A 20,762-nucleotide genomic window follows, 5' to 3' on the forward strand; every position below is an offset into this window, starting at 1 on the left:
AGCATTTATACAGACACACATGCTTTACCTGATCCCACTTGATTAGGAGTATATGGTGGAGGAGCTGGTAAGCTTGGTGCTAGGACACTGGCCATTGGAACTAGACCGGCGTTGTTGTAAGCACCTAAAAAAAACACAAAGACCACACATATGCATCAAACAAATGTCAGTAAATACAAACAAATGGTTTAAGAGTGGACTAGTCTGTATCATTCCATTACAAGGATACTTTCAAGGCTCTAAAATGTTCCCTTATTAGTTATAGCAAAGCCACTTAACCCTGCAGGCTGCATAGGATGAGAGGCATATATTCCAATGTAAGTTTTAGTTAGGACAGCTCTCTGATGGCTCATAAAAACAGTGTCAACGGGAGACTGAGATAAATGGATTTCTTGCTCTCTGAAGCAACCTGGGAGAGCAAAATTCTTGCCCCTTTCAATTCCATGCTGTCTTGGGAAAAGAGATGGGAGAAAGGAAGTGATAATGGTAGCATGACAAATGGGAATGAGGATATGGAGGTAGATATTACCATATCTGAGGTAGAAGCAAAACTCGAACAGCTTAATGGGACTAAATCGGGGGGGCCCAGATAATCTTCATCCAAGAATATTAAAGGAATTGGCACATGAAATTGCAAGCCCATTAGCAAGAATTTTTAATGAATCTGTAAACTCAGGGGTTGTACTGTATGACTGGAGAATTGCTAACATAGTTCCTATTTTTAAGAAAGGAAAAAAAAGTGATCCAGGTAACTACAGGCTTGTTAGTTTGATAACTGTAGAATGCAAGGTCTTGGAAAAAAATTCTGAAGGAGAAAGTAGTTAAGGACATTGAGGTCAATGGTAAATGGAACAAAATACAACATGGTTTTACAAAAGGTAGATTGTGCCAAACCAACCTGATCTTCTTTGAGAAAGTAACAGATTTTTTAGACAAAGGAAACATAGTGGATCTAATTTACCTCAATTTCAGTAAGGCATTTGATATGGTGCCACATTAGGAATTATTAGTTAAATTGGAAAAGACGGGGATCAATATGAAAATTGATAGCTGGAAAGGAATTGGTTAAAGGGGAGACTACAACGGGTCCTACTGAAAGGTGAACTGTCAGGCTGGAGGGAGGTTTACCAGTGGAGTTCCTCAGGGATCGGTTGTGGGACCAATCTTATTTAATCTTTTTATTATTGACCTTGGCACAAAAAGTGGGAGTGTCCTAATGAAGTCGGCGGATGATACAAAGCTGGGAAGTATTGCCAATTTAGAGAAGGACCGGGGATATCATACAGGAGGATCTGGATGACCTTGTAAACTGGAGTAATAGGATGAAATTTAATAGTGAGAAGTGTAAGGTCATGCATTTAGGGATTAACAACAAGAATTTTAGTTATAAACTGGGGACGCATCAATTAAAAGTAACGGAGGAGGAGAAGGACCTTGGAGTATTGGTTGATCACAGGATGACTATGAGCCGCCAATGTGATATGGCCGTGAAAAAAGCTACTGCGGTCTTGGGATGCATCAGGCGAGGTATTTCCAGTAGAGATAAGGAGGTGTTAGGACAGTTATACAAGGCACGGTAAGACCTCATCTGGAATACTGTGTGCAGTTCTGGTCTCCCATGTTTAAGAAGGATGAATTCAAACTGGAACAGGTAGAGAGAAGGGCTACTAGGATGATCCGAGGAATAGAGACTCAAGGAGCTTGGCTTGTTTAGCCTAACTAAAGAAGGTTGAGGGGAGATAGGATTGCTCTCTATAAATATATCAGAGGGATAAATACCAGAGAGGGAGAGGAATTATTTAAGCTCAGTACCGAAGTGGACACAAGGACAAATGGATATAAACTGGCCATCGGGAAGTTTAGACTTGAAATTAGACAAAGGTTTCTAACCATCAGAGGAGTGAAGTCCTGGAACAGCCTTCCATGGGAAGCAGTGGGGGCAAAAGATCTATCTGGCTTCAAGATTAAACTCGATAAGTTTATGGAGCAGAAGGTATGATGGGATAAAGATCAATTAATTGCCAAAATCATGTTAACTATTCATGGTAAATAGGCCCAATGGCCTGTGATGGGATGTTAGATGGGGTGGGATCTGAGTTACTACATAGAATTCTTTCCTGGATAGTTGGCTGGTGAATCTTGCCCACATGCTCAGAGTTCAGCTGATCACCATATTTGGGGTCAGGAAGGAATTTTCCCCTAGGGCAGATTGGAAGAGGCCCTGGGGGTTTTTTGCCTTCCTGTGCAGCATGGGGCACGGGTTACTTGCTGGAGGATTCTCTGCACCTTGAAGTCTTTAAACCATGATTTGAGGACTTCAATAGCTCAGACATAGGTGAGAGGTTTATTGCAGGAGTGGGTGGATGAGATTTGGTGGCCTGCATTGTGCAGTAGGTCAGACTACATGATCATAATGGTCCCTTCTGACCTTAATATCTATGAATCTATGATACAAAATGTATATGTGGGTCACAGTATTTTTTTGTTGTTGTTCCCACCCTAACAACTCCCACCCTAAGGCTGTTACAACCCTTGTTTTTGGAGGGTTGATGATAAAAAACCCATCAACGCTGGCAAGGAGATTTACAAGAGAAAGAGTCCTTTCATGGTAAGTGTCATACTTTGGAACTGTCATCCTTCAACATCTCCTTAAATGATAAGGTACTAAACTGGAATAGCAGGTGATCTTGATAGATTAGGTATAGTAAATGTTTCCTAGCATAAAAATAGCATCCTTATTTTCCTATAATGTATAGTAACTGGCACACACTGTTGTACTGTTTTAGTGCTGACTTACTACAGTGAAGAGAGACATCAGAGCTTATATGAAAAGATGTACCTACACCCCCACAAAGGGTGTGAAAAGCATATATGCAAATTCACATATACAAGATACAGGCAGCACTATCAAAATCACTCAAAACATGGAAAGGAGCTTATGAACATCAAGTAACTTCCGATATGCACACTTTTCTTTCAAGTTTTAGAGGTTCTGTCATGCTACAGGTTTTAAAATTCCTTGCATGACGGTTTATGGCAAACATCTAAGGAGCAGTTTACATTCACTGAGGGAACAAACACTCCCCACCGATATATACCAGAACACCTTACATGTAAGTTTTGCTCATGACTTAAAAACAGTCAAGTGAAGCAAGGCTCAGTTCACTTTATTTACTAACTAATTACAATGCAGTTTCTTAATGCAGTGTAGCATTTGATGAAAGGAGCTTAAAGCAACTGAAATAAACTCACTTATGTTGACGACGTGGTCTTTGCCTTTAAGGATACATCTACACAGCCTGGGGCAGCGAGCCTCTGAGCTCAGGGTGACAGACTCAGGCTCACAGGGCTTGTGCTACCTTTACCCCTACTAAATAGCGTGTAGATGTCATGGCTCAGGCTGGAGCTCATGCTCTGAAGCCTAGAGAGGGAAGTGGGCTTCGGAGCCCAAGTTCCAGCTCAAGCGGCAACTTCAAAGCGGTCAGCACAGCTATATTTGGTGGGGTAGCATGAGCCCAAGTCTGTTGACACGGGCTTGAAGGCTCCCTGCTGTAGGCTGCCACTAGCTTTGCAGACATACCCTAAAAGGGACAGTATATCTTTTTCATGACCAGATTCAAAGAACACATGGCCAGCTTCCCAACAACAAACTTTGTATTGGCTTTTATGATACAGAAGTCAAATATTTATATTCAATTGAGTTCTAAGAACTCTATAATCATCATCCTCATCTTTTCTGAAATGCATGTCACCTCCAGTAATAAGAGACTCTACAATCAGAAAGGCGTTGACAGTTCTTTGAATGATGCAGAAGCCGGAAAAGAAGCCCACACACTCATCGTATTGCCTCTACAGCGATAACAGGAGAAGTTAGAGCTAGGACCCAGAATACACGCAGGGAACACAGCCAACTAAAAAGGTAACTATGGCCAGAAACGTATCACCACACTAGAACCTTTTTTAAAAAAAACAAATAGATCAAATAATAGGATCAAGCTAAAGCACAAAGAAGCCTTACTTGGTGCAATAGTTGCATGTGGCCGGCATGGTGGGATGGGGTACGGAACAGGTTTGTGTGGGTTGTATGTTGCTGGAGCCTACATTAAAAAAAAGTGAAAAAGCATTAAGTAATATGTTTCTCTGCCAAAAATTTTAGTATTTAGATGCTTAGATACTGTACAAATCATTGTTATTTATCCTGGGAAAGAGAATTTGCTGTATCAAATCATGTTGCTGATTCATTATGTTTGCTACCCTGTCTCTAAAGCTGCCAATATTTGAATGCTTCTAAAAAAGGTGAAATACTGTGTTGTAATAACATATTTGTGTAATATAGCGATAGGGAAAAAAAGGAAAGTCTTTCCTGATCCATGAAGCTTTCATGCCCTGAAGCATTGGATTCTGTTTCCCTTCTCTTAATTTGCATAACCACAAATGTAATTTGTGGCCATAAAATTATCCAGTCCTTAAAATAAAATCGATTGGGAAACACCTGGAAACAGAAGTACTAGTCATACATTTCTGCAATACTTCTCAACTCACACCGAAAATGTCAGATTCAGTACTTTGCTGTCCATTTGTTTAAAAAAAAAAAAAAGTTTTATTTTTAATCAGAAATTTAGTTGCATTGCCATAGAATAAATTTCCTCATTAAGCACCTTATTTCAGGAGCTGTGCATTAGATTTTGATGTGGAAAAGCCTCACAGATCATGAAACAAAGCAGAATGGCTGTTAAAACTTCTAGACCAGGTCATGATGAACAATGGGAACCAGCTTGGCTCCTCTTACTAGCCCAGTTGATATTTTGTCCTAGAATGCATGCATATTATATCGAATGAAAGCCCCTGCAGAATTTATCTCTTTATAGTGAATAAAAAGATAGAAATACTGGGACACTGCACAGAATTCTTATTACAGTTAAGAAGCTTAAGTAAAGCCATCAATACTTAATGACAAGAAAGTAGAGATGGGGCTTCTTCATATCCCCTTCAAGTCTCTCTACTTTCTAGTGATGTGACAGCATTTCATAAGACGACTTAAGATTTTATTATTTTTTTTTCTTTTAAGACGTACTGGTTTGGATGGTCCAAGTATACGGGCTGCAATTCCCTTCCCTTCATTAGTACATTCTTCAGTCTCCTTTTTGATAGGTGTTCCCTAAGACATTAAAAAAATCAGTTATTAAGCATTATTTAGAAATAAATAGGAGAAAGCGGAGATAAAGGTTTTCACCTTACTCTTATTCTGAATAATCAAATTCACAGCTATTTTGATAGTCTCAATCACACATTCCAAAATACAGAACTGTGTTCTGGATTTGTTGCATCATAATTAAGAAGTTCCAATTAGGCTGCATTATAACACTGGGCTTTTGTACACAGAAGCATATTAAATTGTCACAGTTTTTGCTACACCTTGAATTCTGCATTCAATTCTGGGGTCCTTGCCACCAGAAAGATAAGCTACAAGGAGTTCACGGACAGCATTTAGCATTGCACATTTAAAACTGAACTAAGACTAGTAAACCTATTGCAGAGATCAATCCCATATTATGTCAGAAAGTTAATCACTCTACTAATAAGCCTTTTACACCTTTAGTTTCCATGATTCTGTATAGCATGTTTGTGGTACAAGTTTTTCTATCTATTTCTTGTATAAAAGAAATCTGAGTTCTTTTTAATTGTTCACTATGAATGGTTACTGGGCAAATTATGACAAAAAGTTATTGCTTTTAATTCCACTCAGACCAAGTTGTTAATAGGATGAAATTTAATAGTGAGAAGTGTAAGGTTATGCATTTAGGGATTAATAACAAGAATTTTAGTTATAAGTTGGGAACGCATCAATTAGAAGTAACGGAAGAGGAGAAGGACCTTGGAGTATTGGTTGATCATAGGATGACTATGAGCTGCCAATGTGATATGGCTGTGAAAAAAGCTAATGCGGTTTTGGGATGCATCAGGAGAGGCATTTCCAGTAGGGATAAGGAGGTTTTAGTACCATTATACAAGGCACTGGTGAAACCTCACCTAGAATACTGTGTGCAGTTCTGGTCTCCCATGGTTAAAAAGGATGAATTCAAACTGGAGCAGATACAGAGAAGGGCTACTAGGATGATCCGAGGAATGGAAAACTTGTCTTATGAAAGGAGACTTAAGGAGCTTGGCTTGTTTAGCCTAACTAAAAGAAGGTTGAGGGGAGATATGATTGCTCTCTATAAATATATCAGAGGGATAAATACAGGAGAGGGAGAGGAATTATTTCAGCTCAGCACCAATGTGGACACAAGAACAAATGGGTATAAACTGGCCACCAGGAAGTTTAGACTCGAAATCAGACGAAGGTTTCTAACCATCAGAGGAGTGAAGTTTTGGAATAGCCTTCCAAGGGAAGCAGTGGGGGCAAAAGATCTATCTGGTTTTAAGATTCTACTTGATAAGTTTATGGAGGAGATGGTATGATGGGATAATGGGATTTTGGTAAGTAATTGATCTTTAAATATTCAGGGTAAATAGGCCTAATCCCCTGAGATGGGATATTAGATGGATGGGATCCGAGTTACCCAGGAAAGAATTTTCTGTAGTATCTGGCTGGTGAATCTTGCCCATGTGCTCAGGGTTTAGCTGATTGCCATATTTGGGGTCAGGAAGGAATTTTCCTCCAGGGCAGATTGGAGAGGCCCTGGAGGTTTTTCGCCTTCCTCTGTAGCATGGGGCATGGTTGACTTGAGGGGGGCTTCTCTGCTCCTTGAAGTCTTTAAACCATGATTTAAGGATTTCAATAGCTCAGACATGGGTGAGGTTTTTCATAGGAGTGGGTGGGTGAGATTCTGTGGCCTGCGCTGTGCAGGAGGTCGGACTAGATAATCAGAATGGTCCCTTCTGACCTTAGTATCTATGAATCTATGAATGAACAGAAGTTCAGGTATACCACAGTACATCCTAAATCAAAAGCACTTTGAAGAACTTAAGTAGACTTCACATACTGGGAAAATTCCATTTATCCGGCTTGGTTTCCCCTTAGGATAAGGGTTTCCAGGAATCATGCCACAGGAAGATATCATAGCATGAGGGGCTTTACAGCCTCCTTTGGAAGCCTGAAACATAACCAAAGAAAGTAGAATTAGAACACTACAAATTCAGATAGTATTGCATTATTTAGTGTCTGAAATTCAGCACTTTTAAAGGATATGAATTGTAATGTACAGCCTTCATTAATAATGAATATACCTACACAGAAATACAGATTCAAAGCTCTCCATAGCTTTGCTTACCCTGTATATTAGTTCTTCTTTCTATCTACTCCTCCCCAATTCACTGTATGCCATATGCTCTATCCATTCCCACCTTGTTTTGATGGCTCCTTTGGGCCCAATTCTACACCTACTGAAGTCAATGGCAGTACTCAGAATGACTTTAAAGAAAGTAGGACTGTGACCCTAGTCATCTCTCACATTACCATGGTTTTTTTCCTACACAACCCTTATGTGTGAAAAAATCTTCCTCTTCTCCAACAACCACCAATGATTTGCTCTCCTCCTTCACAGACTCATTTCCTTCAGATTGTCAACCAATAGTTTGTATTAGCTATTAATTATATGGGCCCTGATCCTGCAGTGACCATATGGAGGGAAATAACACAATATCAGCGAACATCTTCTAATACCTGCTCAAGAATTCTCCTGCACCTTTTCTTCTCTGACATGTTAATCCTGAACAGGTCCTCAATAAGGCGGTAATTCTGAGCATCAACAATGTTGCTACAAAGGAAACGGTTGAACAGTTACTGTCATTTCTTATACCTATCACACACATATGATCTAGACCTAGCAGCTGAAAGCCCATGCAATTGCACAGGCATAAGGGGGCATGTGTGTAAAAAAGCAAAAATGGCTGAGAAGTAAAAATTGGATGGTAACAGATCACAAAACCCAGTGATGGATCAACCTGGTGATATTCTCAACAAAAAGAGCTCTTGACCATGCTTATAGCTCAGGGGAGGGCAAACTTTTTGGCCTGAGGGCCACATCGGGTTTCCAAAATTGTATGGAGGGGCGGTTAGGGGAGGCTGTGTCTCCCCAAACAGCCAGGCGTGGCCCAGCCCCTCCCTCCTATCCGCTTCTCACCCGACGGCTCCCCCGGGACTCCTGATCCATCAACGCCCCCGTCTTCTGACAGCCCCCCCGGACCCTCCACCCCTGACTGCCCCCTACGACCCCATCCAACACCCCCCTCTCATTCCCGACTTGCCCCCAGAGACCCCTACCCCATCCAACCACCCTTCTCCTTGTCCCCTGACTGCCCTCGGAACCCCTGCCCCTGACTGCCCCTCGCCGCCCCATCCAACCCCCCCCCCTTTCCTGACTTCCCTCTGGGACCCTTACCCCATCTAACCTCCCCCGTTCCCTGCCCTCTGACTGCCGGACCCCTATTCACACCCTTGCCCCCTGACCACCACCCTGAACTCCCCTGCCCTCTATCCAACCCTGCCTGCTCCCTGCCCCCTTACCGCGCTGCCTGGAGCACTGGTGGCTGGCAACGCTACAGCCGCGCCACCCAGAGCACCAGGTCAGGGCACAGCTCTGCAACTGTGCCGCCCAGAGCATTGCAGCGGTGGCATGGCACGCTGAGATTGTGGGAGGGGGTCAGGGATTAGCCTCCCAGGCCAGGAGCTCAGGGGCTGGGCAGGAGGGTCCCGCGGCCCGTAGCTTGCCCGCCTCTGTTGTAGCTGCTTCCACGACTTTACATTGACTACCTAGACATTTTAGGCTTCGGAGTGACACACAGAGTGACATTCCTGGAATATTATATGCTAATCATTTTTGAATAGTGCATTATTTGTTCAAACAGTCCTCAGTAATATACTCAAGAAAATATAATTAGTCTGTGCACAAACCATTATTAAACCTATGTAGTGCCTGATTTCTCCCTCTTACAAGTCAAGAAATAAACTCAACCTTACATATGCCACTAGTGCTTACGTCTTGCATAGGGTCTCTCAATTATTTGTAAATTAATATGATGCACAGGAAAATATAAACTGGAATTCTGGAGTGGCCAAAACAGCCTTGTTGAAAGGATGAGTAAAACCTAAGTTTACTGTTATAGTTCACATTAGCAGCTCTCACTCCAACTGACGAACAATTCATATCACAGCAGCAAGGCTGCAGCTACCAGGCTTGGCAGAGGCTCCTGCTCTCCACCAGCTGGTGGCCTGGCGACAGATTCCTCCAGGATCAAAGAAGAAGCAGCTCTTGGCAGTTACCTCCATGCTGTGAAACACTCCAAATGTCATAAAATTTAAATAAAGAAATATAGCAAACAACTAACATTTCAAAGTGCAGCAGGCACTCCAATACTGGGTGTCACTGTTTTGCCTAATGGCCCTGGTAGCAGCAGCCACACTGCTGTCACAGACGTTCCAGACGAGCAGCAGGGAAAGCTAATAGCAAAGAACAACTACGATGATAGTTACTTTCCATTAAAATAGATTTCTTGATAGAGGAAAATGTGGTGTAAATGGGATCATCAGGGTACTGATCAAAGCTATCAGCCACACATAAGCACAATGGTATAAAATAGAAGTGGATCAAGTTTAACTTTTTTCTGTTTTGTTAGTTTGTACAACAGCCATAACATGAACTTAGTACATTTTTTTATGGAGTTAATATTCCCTGTTTTAACAGCTGCTCATATCAAGAATTTACATATTAAGAAGTGCTCAAATAGGCTTTAACACTATGAACCACAGTAGAAGAGTCCCCAAATATAAAGACACACCTGAATCCACAGGATCTGAACCCTACATGGCTCTCTATACATCCAAAGTCTCCTGCTTCTCTTTTCTTGAGCAGGTCCCCTGCAGCAGTGTGCTCTCCTGGCCCTCTAGGTCATCAGGCCCCTGCCCATCTCAACAAGCCACCTGAATAGGCTGAATACCATCCAGCTGGTCTGTCTCCAAACAGCACCCAGAAAACATCTGTACACATACTTCATACCATCCACTTCCTCGCTCTTATGCCCTGCCCCGACGCCAAGTTCTGGGACCTGCTGACACCTGAGGAGGGTGAGGAACCTCGGTGGACCAGCCTGTACCCCACTCCGATATCACAGCTTGCTGGGGATATTAGTTGATGGCTCCTCCATGGAGCCATAAGTACAGGCATGTATTTGGCATTTTTTACGAACTCCCGACACCTGTTCTTTTTGCGGTGAGAGGGAGATGCTGGCACACATTTAACGTAGAGTGCATCAGGCTGTAGTCCCTCTTCCGGCTCCTCCAGAACCTCTTATTTCACTTCCCTCTCACTTGTTTATCCTAGCACCTCCTAGCCGCAGTGCCACAAAAAGTCACGAGACCTCCTCATCAACCTCCTCTTGGTACTGGCCAAGGTGGCCAACCATCTCACCAGGAGGAGGAAACTGGATGGCAGGTGCTCTGCTACTGTGGGACCTATTTCTGGTTCCATGTCCAATCATGTCCCCAGGCAGAGTTCCTCTGGGTGGTGTCCACTGACTCCTCAGACACCTTTGAGGAGCATAAGGAATTGTTGGGGAATTCTCTGCTTGGGGTCCTCCTCTGGATCCTTAATTTTTAACCTTTAAGTTTCATTCCTGTCTCTTTTTTAACATCCATTTGTTGTCCTTAGTATTTAATTGTGGCCTGGGTTCAATGACCCCTTTCCTTTGGTTGAGGGAGCAAGCCTTTAGCTTTGAGTGGGCTTAGGCCTGCCGTCTCCCAGCAACCACAATAAGTACACGCCCAAGAAGTGCCTCCCCATTTTACACTGCTATTTTTAGCAGTGTAGCATCCTGCTGCCAGAGTCTTTCCCGCAGCAGGGAACGCTCAGGCAGCGGGGAGGCAGTAGGAAAAGGCTTTGGCAGGGGGATCTGCTGGTGCATTTCCCTGCTGCTGCCCCCCTGCCAGAGCCTTTCACTGAAGCCTGTAGCTACACAGCGCCCTACATGCTGCTGCTAGTGAGATGCTGTGTAGACATAGCCTAAAAGGCTTTTGAATACATCATTAACTTTGGCACAATTGTCAGTTTTCAATTGGGTAGCAGAGGTATTGCAGTTCAAGAGAGATGAACTTGGGAAGTTTTGGCAACACCTATTTTCATTATTACAAGCTACAGCTATTACTTTTTCCATTCATGAACACCAAATCATTTTAAAGCAAGTGCGTGTTTTGCCTTAATTGTCCAAAGTGGTTCCTCTGAAACTTTCCTTTGTCTGACATATTCAGACATGAGTAAAAACAGTAACATCTCAATAAGTAAATACAACACATAAAAGAGATACTTACGAAGCTAAGAGTTCTAGAGCAACAAGCTTGTCTTTACTAAAGGTGAAGCAGTTAAGGATATTAACCACTTTTGATGCTGGAACAGCTACCATTTTCTGACAACACAAGAAGGGAAAATAAAAAAATGAGACAGTATACTTATTTTTAATACAGTATGTAACTTTAAAATCTTCATTATCAGGAATTTCAATAAACAATTAATCATCTTACACTCTCTGGGGAAAAGTATTCTTAAGTGCTAAATACATAACAGAGCCCCAATTCTGGCAAACTGTATGCTACTGCAAAATGTTTACATTAATTAAGTTATAATTACCAAGAACTAGATTATTCCCTGGGATATATGGTACAGAGAGAGTACAATCAAGATACTCCCGATAGAAGCAGAGAGTAAGAGAAGCTACACAGCATGATGCCATCAGAAGAGAAAGAGGTGAAGAAGAAAGCACACAGATTATAAACTATGCCCATGCGATGGGAATATAAATGTGATTATGGATATTAAGGGCAGAGGAAACAGGCGGAGATACTTCAAAGGATTGCTCCATGAAAACATACATGTTGTAAAGCCTTCATTGCCTTTAGCTGTGGTTCAGCCCAAGAAAAGTATCTCAGTAATTCAACAATCTGAAACAGAAAAACCTACAGTTCACCTCTTATATATACACACACGTTTTGCTGACAATATTAAATATCTTTGGGGCCACTCTAGTCATTGAGTGTGGTGGGATTTTGCTAAGCACTATATGCATATACAGGTGATATTTGGTCAGGAATTATTACACAACAGTATCAGTCATTAGCCAGGATGGGCAGGGATGGTGTCCCCAGCCTCTGTTTGCCAGAAGCTAGGAATGGATGACAGGGAATGGATCATTTGATGATTACCTGTTTTGTTCACTCCCTCTGGGGCATCTGGCATTGGCCAGTGTCTGAAGACAGGATAGCTGGCCAGATGGACCTTTGGTCTGACCCAGTACGGCGGTTCTTATCCAGTGTGTTTTTTGTTTTATCTAACTCTTAAATCCCATCAGGTAGCAAGGTAGATTTTTAGGTAATTATTTAAAACAAACATTTTATATTCTTGTTTTCATATACACAAATACCTGATCAAATATCACACATGCTAGAATATTATATTATACACTTTTAAAAAAGAAGCCTTAGAGAAGATTATAATCATTTAGTTTAAAACAATAGCATCCAAATTTATACACAAATATACACACACACACACACACACACACACACACACACACACACACACACAAAAATCCATAACATTTTTTTACCTAGCACCAAAGTAACAGTCTTTATTTTCTAAGCTTATAGGTAAAGACAGGTTCAAAATATCCCATCATCATCAAGGTTCCGAATTCCATGATAACTAACTATGGATATTTCCCTCCCACACGCTAAAAGCCAAAATCTGATCTCTATTAATTGGTAAAATCTGGACCTCATTATTATGTTACTCCAGATTAAAACTGGTGCAACAAAGAATTTGTCACAAATCTCCTAAATTAGTAGAAAGACAACTAGTGAAATCTAACCTGGCTTTGCATAGTAGGAAGAATTATCTTTGTACATGAGTGTATAGAGTGAATCCTGAATTTTAAATTTTCCATAAATACATAGCCATATGTAGAAAATTATTACCTGTTCACTAGAGAAGTATCCATGCACATATTCTATAGCTTTTAATTTGTATTCAGTCAACACAGCCTAAAAGACAAAGAAAGGCATTTAGCTGACAAAACAATTAAAACATACCAGCTTCAAGACAAATGTATTCAAGAGAAAAACATATCTAATCTCACAAAAGTTTGCATCAATTATACTGAATTATTTCTATACCACAGAATATTCCTTGAACAATTATGTGAATATTTTCAAGCGGAGGAAGATTTAAAATATATAAATAAGATGAACTTCTTAATAAAAAGAAACTAAGAAAGTAAAAGAGTTTACCATATCTCTGTTTAGGTTCAGACTGGAAGAATACCATAATGCTCTTCCTTTCAAGCTTTAGATACACTGGCTTTAATATTAACTCTTTAATGGCTCTTGAAACCAAGAGATGGCAGTTAATTACTTCAAACTGCAGCTTATATATATTCCTATTTAAGGCACTTAGTTGTATATCTTGCTTTAGTTACTTTTATGAAAAAATCTAGACACTCACTCTGGGCATTTCTTGGGGACAGGCTGCTAGAAATATAAAGGTGATGATAACTAAAATTATGGTCGTGAAAGTTAGCTCTAGAAAATGATGCGATTCTCCTGTCACACATGTTTAATACACACTTGTACAAAACATAGGGAAGCAGAGTGGCACAATGGTTAGGGAACTGGACTGGTACTTAGGAGATTGGTTCTATTCCACCTTCTGCCACTGATCTGCTGTAAGACCTTGGACAAATCACTTCATCCTTCTGTGCCTCTGTTTGCCCATCTATAAAAGGGGGATGATACTTCCTTCCTTTATAAAATACTTTGAGATTCGCAGGTGAAAAATCACTACATAAGAGCAGTTATAATAATTAGGCCAGGCCTTGGGGTCACGTATGAGCAAAGGGTGTTCTAACTACTCCAAAGGTCTAAAACTAAAAACATTCAGTGCTCATCATTGCATGAGGGTGTTGCAACCGTAGGTAGACAATCCTGGGGCAAGTTATGCTATCTTTAGGGCCTGCACAAAGAAACTGCACTAGACTGACCCATTATTTTTATATCAGATGTTTTTTGATACCATGATATCTGTTAGATGTCTAAGCTTATAGCCCATGGCAAGATCTTCAAAACTAGAGGCAATATTATTTCAGTGCATTCCTACCTAGCAAATGTAACTATTCTGTTGTGAAACTCAACAATCAAGTTGTTAAACCTAGCTTAACCGTAACAAAAATAATCACCCTGGTTTTATCCCCTCTACAAGTTAAGGAAAAGAACCATCTCTTTGTGTACAGTACGTAGCCTCCTCCCCCCATCCCCCAGCTCAGGCCTCTAGGACTACAACATAAGTAAGTGCTCTCTCTGTACCATACCACTCTAGTATGATCAAGCTATTTATAAACAACAAAATTCATCTCTACACATAAAGTTGGGGATAAATAACGGTATTCTTACCGAACTCCTGCATTCCTATTCCTCTGCTTCCTTTTAAAAAGTTATTTCCAGAAATCAAGACATCATCATAACATGTGGTATGTTTAGAGGAAGTGAAATGAGTTGCAGGCCTTAGAATGATACCAGTATCTCTTTTTTGTTTGTTTGTTTTTTTAAAAGATTCTGGGAGATTCTTATTTACTTATACTGTGTCCACATATCCAGGAAGATCGCATAAAATTTTAAGATATTACACATCTATACACTTCTGAAAAACCTTGTTTCAGAATTTTATTCAAAATACACAGTTCTGAACTTGCTCCCAGTACTTTGTTTTTATTTACAGTAGAACCCACTATGTCCGAGGAGCTGTACAACCAGTCAAAAAGGGTCGGTGCTTGAAGGAGTTTAGTCTCGGAACAGAAACAGACTGACAAGGAAAGAGAGGTCAGGGGAAAGGTCAGGAGTCACTGTAAGAAGCTCCACAGAAGTGGTTCTTTCAAGGGGACTTAAATGAGGAGTTTAGAGGCCTTGTGGATGGACATATGGATAGCAGGCTGTATGGAAGAAGGCAGGAAAATGGTTGCGTAATAAGACAAATAGGTCAACAAGGCTGAGAGCACTAGGAGAATGGAGATTGGCAACATGAAACTTGACAGAGAAGCAAAGTTACATAGAGATTTACAGGAGGTGACAAGAAGTTTAATTTTAATGCAATAGCAGATGGGGGACCAGTGGAGGGATTCAAAGGAAAGAGTTATCTGATCAAATACGTGTGTTCCAGAGAGCAGTGATGAGATTCTGAACCAAAAGGTTTGGCTGCAGGAATGGAAAAGAATAGAATGGAATTTGAAGATTCTGAGAAGGCAGCAGCAGGAGGATTCAGATATGGCCTTAATATGCAAGGGAGCAAAAGAAGTCAAACAGTCACAAGATTCAGGTTTCAGAGTAGCAGCCGTGTTAGTCTGTATTCGCAAAAAGAAAAGGAGTACTTGTGGCACCTTAGAGACTGTAGCTCACGAAAGCTTATGCTCTAATAAATTTGTTAGTCTCTAAGGTGCCACAAGTACTCCTTTTCTAGTCACAAGATTATAGGCCTGAGAAATGGCAAGCATGTTGCTGACAGTGATGAAGAACTTCTGTCCAATCATATATTTCTCCTTGGATGTCTTGTCATCTCCAACTGAATATACCCAAAACAGAAGGAGTTAGTGGTGAAGCTATATCTACAAGTCATCAAGATAATGTCTTGTGTCATGTGAGCCAATGACTAAGATCGCTTCTTTAAAAGGACTGAACAGTTTTATAAGGAACAATACATCAGTTTGTGTTTTCAGAGATTGCAGGTAGATGCTCAGGTATGTCTATACTACAAATTACTTCGCTATAATTTACGTCACTCAGCGGTGTGAATAATCCACATCCCTGCCCGATACAAGTTATACCGACCTTAGCACTGGTGTGGACAGCGCTATGTCAGCAGGAGAACTTCTTCTGCCTACATAGCTACTGCCTTTCACGGAGGCAGAAATTATTAAAATGACCAGCTTAGAGTGTCTTCACCAGAAGTGCTGAAACGGTGCAGCTGCACCACTGCAGCTGCTGTAGTGTAGACAGAGACTCAGACACATAGCACAGTTGCTCAAGTTCTTTTCCAGTTAGAAATAAGATACTCAAGATACAGCTCAAGCATTAGATTGTTTCCTTAATTACATCCCAGCACTTGGAAGCTGGCATTTTAAAGCCACAACTCTTTGGGAAAAAGAAAAAATATCAGTGATATTGTTTCAGCTTTAGACTAGCAGTCAATGCTGCACATTGGTAACTCCCCTTGAAAACAAAAGAAATTGAAAGGATATATTCAGGGAAAGAATGAAGTGATATTCATGCCAAAATAGCTTGCTGTTCAATCACAGATCACATTTTAAATTATTTATTTCCAGTTTCATAATAAAAGGATACAAGAATTATTTGTCATTGTGGTACAGACCTGGTCTTAAAATTTTTACACAAGTGGTTCTAGTCAGTCAATGGGCCTACTCATCAATAATTTACTAGAAAGGGACTTGGATTGTAGGTACAGTATTTACAAAAAAAAGGGGTAACCTTTCCTTCATTCACATGTTTAGAGCTAAGTTGCTAACAGTCAGAGTAACAATAGCATGATAAAACTTGCATTTAAGGTATTTTAAGTTAGATCAAAAAGCAGTTGGTATCTCTAAAATATAACTCAGAAATCTGAACTTTATTTAATGGGAGGCTATGTGAAAAATTAATTCTGACAGAAAATTTTACCCTATTGTTACAAGTAGTAGAAGACAACTAAAACACTACAGAAAGCTGAGGTTTCCTTTAGTTGGCATGAACCTTTTACATAATGAAAAGCAGAGAGAACATATTTTAAAAATAATAAAATAAAATTGCAAAAATTGACATGGAAATTCAGGGAGAGACAGTATCTGAAACTACTTTCAATACATTTTTAAAGTTGACTAGATTTCAAGTTCACCCTGAATACTTAGTATCTCTCTCATATACATATATACCACTTAACCACTTTTACAGTGCTTCAATACTAGGATCTGAATTCACTTACAAATAATGGAGTTAAGACTCACAAACATATCTAATGTTGGGAAGTGTTAATCCCATTTTACAGACTGGGAAATGAAGGCAAACAAGTGAAGCAATTCACTCATCATCACTGTCATTAGCTCAGCAGAACATTCCAGTAGAACATTTCAGGCTAGCGGTTTGTCAGACAAGAGAACATTTAACCTACTTTTAAAGATTAGAGACCCATATTTAATTTAATCAACTAGTAAATTATTTTTAAAATTGCACTTTTTATGAATTTCTTCTTTTACCGTTGATCAAAAGTATTTGCTGGGGAAGATTTAGCCTCATACCCATAATAAGTATTTAATGTCACTAGCACTCAGTAAAATTTTATTTTCAAAGCATTATATCCTCTAAAAGAATTATGGTTTCAAGATTAACAAAAAATTTTTTTTTAAATGCCAGTTTAGGCAGGGCCTTTGACTAAGGGGATAACAAATTAATTCAATGTGTGATTAACTTTTAGGGATGTTCTTTTAAGATACTGAATTAATTTTACTTGAAATCAAAAATGTTATTTAAACATGGATGTTGCTGCCACTTTACAAACAACTCAATTCTAAACGGAACACCGATGATGTAAAAATGTATATTAAAGAGAAAGTTAAACAGATATGTATATTAAACAGATCAAAATAAGATGTATTACATATAAAGACAAATACTATGTCAGTGTTAGTCGAATTCCACATGGAATAGTAGCAGTATTTAACTTTCCAACTACCTTCTATCCCATGAATTTTTAGCATAATATAATTTTATAAACATATTCCCTAAATCTGGTCAAGGAAGAAAATCATGCAAATTTAAAATATACCCAAGATAAATGGGTCATTTTGGTGTTCCTTAAATCTTCAGGTTTCAGAGTAGCAGCCGTGTTAGTCTGTATTCGCAAAAAGAAAAGGAGTACTTGTGGCACCTTAGAGACTAACAAATTTATTAGAGCTTAAGCTTTCGTGAGCTACAGCTCACTTCATCGGATGCATCCGATGAAGTGAGCTGTAGCTCACGAAAGCTTAAGCTCTAATAAATTTGTTAGTCTCTAAGGTGCCACAAGTACTCCTTTTCTTTTTTCCTTAAATCTTCAACACATTTGGGATGAGAATGTAAGCTTTAGAACTGGCTAGTCCATTTAAACAATTTAAAGTTAGCCAGTATCAAACATAAATGTTTTGAAAGCGCATGATCCAGTTTAATATTAAAATGCCTGCCATTTAATCTCAGTTTTCTGAGCAAATGAAAAGTGTTCAAAAACTTGTTCATACATGATCAAAAGTCAGGGAGGGATTACACATACTTTTTTAAAAAAGCACAAAATAGCATTAATATTGAAACCTTTATAATATGTTGAACTTCCCTAACACTTTCATCTAAGAATCTCACAGTATTTTATAGACATGAACAAACTAAGTCCCATAGCATGCCTCGTTCCATGTAAAGACTGAGGAAACCTGAGGCTTCAAGAGACTGAGGGACTTGTCTACACTTACGGGGGAATCCACACATGGCAATCGATGCATCGGCGGTCGACTTAGCAGGTCTAGTGAAGACCCACTAAATTGACTGCAGATCGCTCTCCCGTCAAGTCCCGTACTCCACCTGAACGAGACGCACAAGGGAAGTCAACGTGAGAGCATCTTCCGTCGTGAGAGCATCTTCTGTCGACATAGTGTGGTGTGGACCCCACAGTAAGAAGATCTAAGTACATCAACTTCAGCTACGTGAATAACGTAGCTGAAGTTTCGTAACTTAGATCGATCTCCCCCCGTAGTGTAGACAAGGCCTAAGTAACTAGATAGAGACTGCACAGGAACTCTAGAACAGCAAAAAATATAAAGCAGGTCTGCTGTCTTTCACTCTCATGCCTTAACTATACAATGTAATATATGCTACTTACAAGTCCAGAACAAAATAATTTAGAACAGTGATTTTTAACCTGTGGTCAACTGAGCTTGGGGGTCCGCTGACTATATCTAAGGGTTCACGAAAGGTTGTCAACATACATCCTATGAAGTGAGCTGTAGCTCACAAAAGCTTATTCTCAAATAAATTTGTTAATCTCTAAGGTGCCACAAGTACTCATTTTCTTTTTGCGGATACAGACTAACACAGCTGCTACTCTGAAACATACAACAGTGGTTTTCAACATGTGGTCCACAGACCCCTGGAGGTCTGCAGACTAAGATTTCCACTTCTATTTGAAAATTTTTAGGGGTCTGCAAATGAAGAAAGGTTGAAACCCACTCTTTAAAAATATCTATTATACATTTATATTTTTAACCTTTTATGAACTATTCAAGTTTCAACACAATCTCATGAAACGTAATATCTCTGCCATGAGGAATGCAGATGGAAACAAACATGCTACACAAGATGAATCTCCACTACATTTGGTTTACATTCAGCAAAAACTAGTATGTCTTATCACCATATCATTCTGCTCTTTGCAGAGTGGGCAATAATTTGACTTTTACTGTCTTCCAGAAGTAACATTAAGGCAAACAGCGTTTGACTGACTGTACTCCAGCAAGGAGTTTTCCATTTACACAATTAAACCAAAAATGTAAAAAGATAAGTTACCTTTCTAATTTCATCAAGCACGGTCTCAAATGATTTCTTATCCATCTTTACTTGTTCATCCAATGCAGATTTTTATTTAAAGAAAAAAATGCATCCCGGCCAGACTCTTTACTGCAGAAGCGTCTTTTTTATTATAGAAGAAAAGCACGGGAAAGAGACACTTTACAGAGGTGAAAAAAATCTTTTGAAACGCTCAATAAGAAAAAGGGTCAGGGCAGGGGATGTGACACTTTTGGACAGCGGTGCGGATTTCAGTCACAATATAAATGCTTGGTCCAATGCACTGTTCAGCAGGAGACGGGGATTAACGCTCCCTGCCTCGGAACTGGCACACTGACGGGAGGAAACAGTTACATGGTTTTGAGAGGACGGGGAGAGAAAGGGGACGAAGAAACAGGGGAAGCAGGGAGTCCTAGAAAGGGGGTCGAGAAGCGGGGCAGCGCCTAGCTCAGGTGTCGCCGGGGACACGGGGCGACAGGACTGTGCAACTGCCTCAGCCTCTTGCCGCTCCCGTCAGCGCGCGGCCCTCAGGCGCGGCAGCCCCCGGGCTCCCCCGCTGCCCATCGCCCGCAAAGCTCCCGGCTCTTTGTTACCAGCAGCAACAAAAGCCACGGCACTGCCGCGATGGGCGGGAGAGGCCGCCGGGGAAATGGCCCCGGCTGCGAACTTAGCCCGGCCAACCCTCAGCCCGGGGCGGCCGCCGCCGCCGCAGCAAGTGAGCTGTAGAGCGCCCTGCCCAAGCAATAACCATCAGCGACGAGGTTCCTCCTCGCCACTGGGGTCCACAATACCCATGAATCGCACCCCGATGACATCATCAACCAGCGTCCATTGTATCTCTCCGAGGACCCCTCCTGCGGCAGAAACCCCAACAGTAAGTTGACTGAGCAGAATGCCTGAATCCGAGCGGAACGGTCTTTCGTCTCTCTCTTGCAGCGATCATAACCCCAGCTACTGTGCTCCTAGCACCCTGCCGAAAGGAACTGCTATCGATTGTTTAAAAATTCCTGGATACCGGACACTGCTGTCCTCCGCTCAGGCACTCAAGAGGACAACCCCAAAGGAGAGTAACAGGGTATAAAAAATTGCGAGGGAGGCCTGACCTCACCGTCTCCGCGTCCGAAGTCGCGCGACTGACATGCGCCCAGGC

At 40.8% G+C, this 20,762-nt stretch overlaps 1 protein-coding gene across 2 annotated transcripts in view; it reads right to left on the bottom strand.

The window, feature by feature from the left end:
• PROSER1 (proline and serine rich 1) overlaps positions 1–20,591 on the bottom strand; it is a 31,269-nt gene extending 10,678 nt beyond the window's left edge. The window contains exons 1-9 of one of the 2 annotated variants that reach the window (XM_038389353.2): positions 19,613–20,591; positions 12,965–13,030; positions 11,864–11,932; positions 11,306–11,400; positions 7,667–7,760; positions 6,987–7,097; positions 5,075–5,158; positions 4,019–4,097; positions 29–124 (exon numbers count right to left, since the gene is read on the bottom strand). In XM_038389353.2, coding sequence (XP_038245281.1) covers positions 29–124; positions 4,019–4,097; positions 5,075–5,158; positions 6,987–7,097; positions 7,667–7,760; positions 11,306–11,400; positions 11,864–11,932; positions 12,965–13,030; positions 19,613–19,657 — 739 coding nt within the window. In that variant the 5' untranslated portion in view covers positions 19,658–20,591. The remainder of the gene's footprint in view (positions 1–28; positions 125–4,018; positions 4,098–5,074; positions 5,159–6,986; positions 7,098–7,666; positions 7,761–11,305; positions 11,401–11,863; positions 11,933–12,964; positions 13,031–19,612) is intronic. The other variant, XM_043504446.1, reaches the window with a different exon arrangement.
• Positions 20,592–20,762: the final 171 nt, after the last annotated feature.

This window comes from Dermochelys coriacea, chromosome 1, assembly GCF_009764565.3.
Source record: "Dermochelys coriacea isolate rDerCor1 chromosome 1, rDerCor1.pri.v4, whole genome shotgun sequence".
NCBI lineage: Eukaryota > Metazoa > Chordata > Testudines > Dermochelyidae > Dermochelys > Dermochelys coriacea.